We start from the raw sequence: 6,325 nt of genomic DNA, 5'->3' as shown, positions 1-6,325 counted from the left end.
ATGTACATTTATAAAAAAAATCAAAACATTTGGTTAACATCTTGTTGTGAAAAAGTGATTACATCTGACAGAACGGCCCTACTCATTTATGAAACTTGAACCCTTTCCCTATGCAATATAAACACAACTGTTGCCATAACTTAACATCTGAAATTTGAGAAAAAATTTCATTTAGGCTTCATGCATGGCCCCATTACCAACCCTGGGGTGCCCCGCCCACATAGACCACGCCCACCCAAAATTGCCTTTTACTATAATTTCTTCATTTCTACACCGATTCACTTCAAATTGATACTGAACCTCTCTTATGACATTATGGTTAATCTCAACTATGCATGGCCCCATTACCAACCCTGGGGCACCCCGCCCACATAGGCCACGCCCACCCAAAATTGCCTTTTACTATAATTTCTTCATTTCTACACCGATTCACATCTAATTGATACCGAACTTCTCTTATGACAATACGTTCAATCTCAACTATGCATAGCCCCATTACCAACCCTGGGGCACCCCTGGGTCAAACATGCGGCGTGGGGATACATGTCGGCCTCTGCCGCGCCATTTCTAGTTTATAATATTTTTGAAATCACCCATATTTGTGTAAAGTTTGGAGAAAAATCAAGAACAACTTATTTTAACAATGAAATACATTTAAGTTGTTTGATGATATTTTCATGTATTTCAACGTTTCCAATGTCCAGATAAATACCCTATTTGTACCCATTGAAAACCTTTAAAACTTTATTTTGCATTGTTATTTTGTGTTGGGCTTGAAGAAAAAAGATTGATCTGTATGCAAATGTTTACATTATATCTCACAATCATAACAATTTCCAATTTATCGACAGTGGTGACCGGGTTTTATCATTATTATATGATTATTAATGATTGTGATCATATTTCAGATGCCTAGGGGCCTTAATGGTTGAGTTAGGGAGGGGTGCTCCCTCCCTTCCTAAATTGATTTTTAGCTCCACTGGCCAAAGGCCAGCGGGGCTTATGTCATGTTCCTGTGTCCGTCCGTCCGTGCCTGCGTGCGTCCGTTTGTGCATTAACTTTTCCTTTACACATCTTCTTCTCGTTAACTACCGTTCCAATTCAGATGAAATTTCTCAGTAATGTTCCTTGGGTAAACCTCTTTCAAATTTGTTCAAATTATGCGCCTGGGGTCAAATTTGACCCTGCTATGGGGTTACAAAATTGAACATATGCTTATATAAGGCCTATTTTGTGAAATCTTTCAAAATCTTCTCATCCATAACCATTGGGCATAGGGCTATCAAATTTGGTATGTAGAGACATCTTATAGTCCTCTACCAAATTTGTTCAAATTATGCCCCTGGGGTCAAATTTTAAACTGCCCCGGGGGTCACAAAATTTAACATATGCTTATATAGGGTCTATTTTGTGAAAACTTTACAAATCTTTTTGTCCATAACCATTGGGCCTAGGGCTACCAAATTTGGTATGTAGTGACATCTTATAGTCCTCTACCAAGTTTGCTCAAATTATGTCCCTGGGGTCAAGTTTGACCCTTCCCCGAGGGTCACAAAATTGAACATATGCTTATATGAGGCCTATTTTGTGAAAACTTAAAAAATCTACTTGTCCATAACTGTATGGCATAGTGCTACCAAATTTGGTATGTATTGACATGTATTAGTTCTCTTCTTAGTTTGTTCAAATTATGTCCCCTGGGGTCAAATTTGAAACTGCCCCGGGGGTCACAAAATTTAACATATGCTTATAAATGGCTAATTTAGGGTAAACTTTAAAAATCATTCTTGTCCATAACCATTGGGCCTAGGGCTACCAAATTTGGTATGAAGTGACATCTTATAGTCCTCTACCAAGTTTGTTCAAATTATGCCTCTGGGGTCAACTTTGACCCTGCCCCCGGGGGGTCACAGAATTGAATAAACATTTATAAAGCGCCTATTTTGTGAAAATTTTAAAAATCTTCTTGTTGAAAACCATTCGGACTATGGCTACCAAATTTGGTTTGCAGTTACATCTTATTGTCCTCTACCAAGTTTGTGTAAATTATGCCCTTTGGGTCAAATTTGACCCTGACCCGCGGGTCACAAAATTGAACATTATATACACTTCTTTCTTGCTTATTTTGTGAAAACTTTTAAAATATTCTTGTCCTTGACTCTAGGATCTAGGGCTACCACATTTTGTATGTAGTGAGATATAGTAGTTTTCTATGTGTCCAATAATTATGTTGATGAAGGTGGCAGTGGTAATGACTTGATATGTCTGTGAGATATGAATGCCAAAGTCTTCGTTTTACATAACATGAATTTTTATGTAAAAGTGGTGGTTCTTCATAAATTCTACATGTTCTTTGCAAATGATGACCTCTACAAAGTTGATCCAGGAGTACCATATTGCCTGACAATCTTTTGTTTTATTGTTAACTTAAACTGTACTTGATTCTAGCATGCCACTATACTTCTTTGAAGTAATTTGAGCAAATTTCTCACTGTTTAGTAATGTATTCGTTGTTTAAGGTACATTATACAAGTATTTTCACATTTTGTAGGTGGACTTCAATATGTATGATCTACTTATGCTGCCACAATGTAAAGGCAACAATCACTGGGTTTTGCTGGTTGCAAGTGTTATGTCCAGGACTGTTACCATTTACGACTCATTGGGTGGTAACAACAAGGCCTTGTTCGATTTGTTCTGGTAAGGTTCAAAGCTGTTAGTCATTTTTTGTCTTACCTGCTTGATATAGCAGTCACAGTAGCAGTTGGTGTATGTGCATTTTATGTGTGTCTCTGAGCTTATCCAAACTGTGATTCGATAATTGAATATGCCATTTTTAATATAGCTTACCACATATGTTCTCCATGTAGAGAAGCTGCAGCGCATGCTTTAACAAGAGATAAAAGGTCACATTTAGGGAGCTTTTTTGGCCAGTTCCTGTTATCATTCATCAGGCAATATACCAAACAAGATATTCAAAAAACTCTGTAAATCTTATTTGTTTTCTATGTTTGGATCTTTATCTTAAATATTAACTTGTAATGACCACCAACACTTTAAAAATGATAGGCTATATATAAATTTAAGCTTTCTTTCTTAGTTAATTCTTCTTTATTATTGTGTCCTATCTCTCACACTTATGTGTTTCAAATAATGTGTTAATAGATTCACATATATATATATGTTTGAAAACTGATTACCAAAACAATTTGGTATAGATAAAGTACCGCTTAAGTATATAGGCACATGATTTTTGTTGATTTTTACCAACAAAATATTTGTTGCAGCCAGTTCATGTGTCAACGAGCGCAAATTGTGAAAGATGGCTTGGAAAAATTCAGTTCAGAGTTCAAAGCGCCACCTTGCAACAAACAGCGCCATGGAAACAGCTGTGGAGTGTTTTCATTGATGGTAATAAATTAGCTTTATATTTCTATATAGGTGTCACTTTGTCGTACTGTCGGTCGGTCTGTCCCGAAATTTCATTCGATCTTCACCAAACTTGGTCACAAGTTGTATCTTGATGATGTTTAGGCCAAGTTTGAATATGGGTCATGCTGGGTCAAAAACTAGGTCACGGGGTCACTTAGTGTGTTTTAAACCGAAAGTTTGTCCGGACCATAACTATTTCATTTATCGTTAGATTTTAAAATAACTTGGTACATTTGTTCACCATCATGGAACGGTGTGTTGCCTGAAAAAAGTACGTCGATATTTCCAAGATCAAGGTCACACTTGGAGTTCAAGTGTCAAATGCTTGTCCGGGCCATAACTTTATCATTTATTGTGAGATTTTAAATCATTTGGCAAATTTGTTCACCATCATGGGACGGTGTGTCGCGCAAAAGAATTACTTCAATATCTCGAAGGTCAAGGTCACACTTTGAGTTCAAAGATTAAAAATGGCCATAAATGAGCTTGTCTGGGCAATAACTATGTCATTCATTGTGAGATTTTAAAATCATTTGGCACAGTTGTTCACCATCATTGGACTGTGTGTCGCGTGAATTACGTCGATAGCTCCAAGGTCAAGGTCACACTTTGAGTTCAAAGGTAAAAAAGGCCATAAATGAGCTTTTCCAGGCCATAACTATGTTGTTCATGGTGAGATTTTAAAATCATTTGGCATATTTGTTCACCATTATTGGACGGTGTGTCGCGCCAAAGAATTACGTCTTTATCTGCAACGTCAAGGTCACACTGTGAGTTCAAAGGTCAAAATTGGCCATAAATGATCCTGTCCGGGCCATAACTATGTCATTTATTGTGAGATTTTAAAAATACATGGTACATTTGTTCACAGTCATTGGACAATGTGTCATGCGAAAGAATTATGTCGATAACTCCAAGGTCTAGGTCACACTTGGATTTCAAAAGTAAAAAAATGGCCATAAATTTGGACTGCATGTCATGCTAAAGAATTCAAGAGCTCAAAGGTCGAAATGGCCATAAATGATAATGGCATTATCATTCTTAAAAATTGCCATAAATTTGATTCTCTTGTTTTGTGAAGACAGCATGCAAAATAGTCTGTGTCAATGCGGCAAGTGGGGATATTTGTCACGTCTGTGACAAAGCTCTAGTTTGCTTAGTAAAGATCTGCATTAACTTTTATTCAACAAAATAATGGGAGATTGTAGAATATAATCATCGTACCTTTCTGTTGGTGCATTGGTTTTTAGAGCCTTGCATTTTTTTTTAATTTGTAAAGGACATGATATTTCATATGTAATATCATAACCTTAGGATCAAACTGTTTTATAGAGTCCCACTTTTGTCAAATAACCCTGAAAAAAGGTTAAACAAGAAGATTACTCATATTTTAAGTTATTAATGAGTCATATAGTGAAAAAAAGCATTCTCTTTGCTCCATTATATTATTTTATATGAAAAGTTGTTTTTCAGTGTTTTAATGTGATTGTTTATTTATGATGCATAAAACATGAATACTTTTCACTGTCAAACTATCGTTCTTGCAATTTTATTTTCAGAAATATTATTTTTTGTGAACACTTAATCTAGTGAATATATGCTTTTCTTATTGCAAACAAATTTTGTTGTTTTTTACGTTAAGTATGAATGACTTTTACTTTATTTCCAGACTGCCAAATGTTTGGTCATGAAAAAGCATCCCACAATGTTGCGACAGGCCCATGATTCAGTTTATCGAGACTAGTCGTGAGACGCAGACTTCTGATTCATGGAGTGCGGCAAACATATCTGTGCGACTCGATCACTCCACTGTAAAGACCCGCATGGCATTAAAATGGATATTATCAATATGTGTTGTTGCTCGAAAATATGTTTTTGTAGCAGGAAGTGCTTTGGGCTCGATTAATCTGAGAACTCAACAAAATTATAATAAAATCGTTCTGTGCCTTTTAGTTCTGAAAACAGAAGTAGCAAGTTGGTATTACACATCTCCTAAACAAGTACAGCACAATAAAACTTAAGGTTTTATAATCCTAAATTTTTATAACATCTTTATATCCACACAAAAATATTGATGATTGTGGTGCTCAGATTGCAAAACCACCTGTTTGGCAAAAGTAATGCAGATGGTTAGATTATAAGTGCAAGAAAAAAAGAATAACTCTGGAGATAATAATTGATATGATAATCATTGCTTGACAGAATCGCAATTGACCTAGATATTTATTTATGTAGTGGTGTATTTTTCAATGAGTGCCTTAAGATTCCAAAAACATATTGACTTAAAATAAATGATCCCGATGGCGTAAATGACTTATCATTTCAAGTTCATTAACCGGTTTAAAAATACTTTGTAGACTTATCTGCTAGGCGGTGAGGACTTTTAGACCACCTGATACGCTTCAACTTTATTTGCCCTAGTTCAGTAACCGACTAAAGATATGCTAACATAATACTGATGACTGATGAGTCTGTTGTGTCTTACATTCTCATTGCTACTTAAAATATTAAGTATATTTCAACGTTTAGACTAATAATAAGCAAATTCGTTAAATTGATATCCCCCGCCAAATAAATTTTGATTATTGATGGGTGCAGAACTAACAGAAAAGTTTATTTGAAGGGTTATACCCTTATCTCACTTATTTAAAAGTAACAACATAAAAAAACAATTGGCAATAACTCTAATTTAAGAAAGTGTAGGGTTATAGATTTTGTGCATGACACCTCTCCTCATTGATATCTAAACATCCATTAAATTTCATCTTTAAATCGTGTATAGTATCTGTGATATAGTCCTGTAAAGTAACATCAGACATGTACATATGTACTAGGGTTATGTTTCTTGTGCATGGCACTTATTCTCATTGACAATTATACACCCATGAAATTT

General features: G+C 35.4%; 1 protein-coding gene across 1 annotated transcript; it reads left to right on the top strand.

Annotated features, from left to right (window-relative positions):
* The first annotated feature begins 2,566 nt into the window (after positions 1-2,566).
* LOC127838075 (sentrin-specific protease 1-like) lies at positions 2,567-5,280 on the top strand. Its single transcript, XM_052365640.1, has 3 exons — positions 2,567-2,700; positions 3,288-3,411; positions 5,102-5,280. Exons 1-3 carry the CDS (start codon positions 2,579-2,581, stop codon positions 5,174-5,176), a joined length of 321 nt encoding a protein of 106 aa, XP_052221600.1. The 5' UTR covers positions 2,567-2,578; the 3' UTR covers positions 5,177-5,280.
* Positions 5,281-6,325: the final 1,045 nt, after the last annotated feature.

Source organism: Dreissena polymorpha, chromosome 7 (assembly GCF_020536995.1).
Source record: "Dreissena polymorpha isolate Duluth1 chromosome 7, UMN_Dpol_1.0, whole genome shotgun sequence".
Taxonomy (NCBI): domain Eukaryota; kingdom Metazoa; phylum Mollusca; class Bivalvia; order Myida; family Dreissenidae; genus Dreissena; species Dreissena polymorpha.
This window is presented reverse-complemented; position numbering and strand designations above follow the sequence as displayed.

What these genes read in the sequence shown, in the direction of transcription:
- LOC127838075 (XM_052365640.1), top strand. Translation starts at nt 2,579, where the DNA reads ATGCTGCCACAATGTAAAGGCAACAATCACTGGGTTTTGCTGGTTGCA. An exon ending in GCCTTGTTCGATTTGTTCTG is followed by an intron (nt 2,701 to 3,287) that starts GTAAGGTTCAAA and finishes TATTTGTTGCAG; the next exon opens with CCAGTTCATGTGTCAACGAG. An exon ending in GTGGAGTGTTTTCATTGATG is followed by an intron (nt 3,412 to 5,101) that starts GTAATAAATTAG and finishes CTTTATTTCCAG; the next exon opens with ACTGCCAAATGTTTGGTCAT.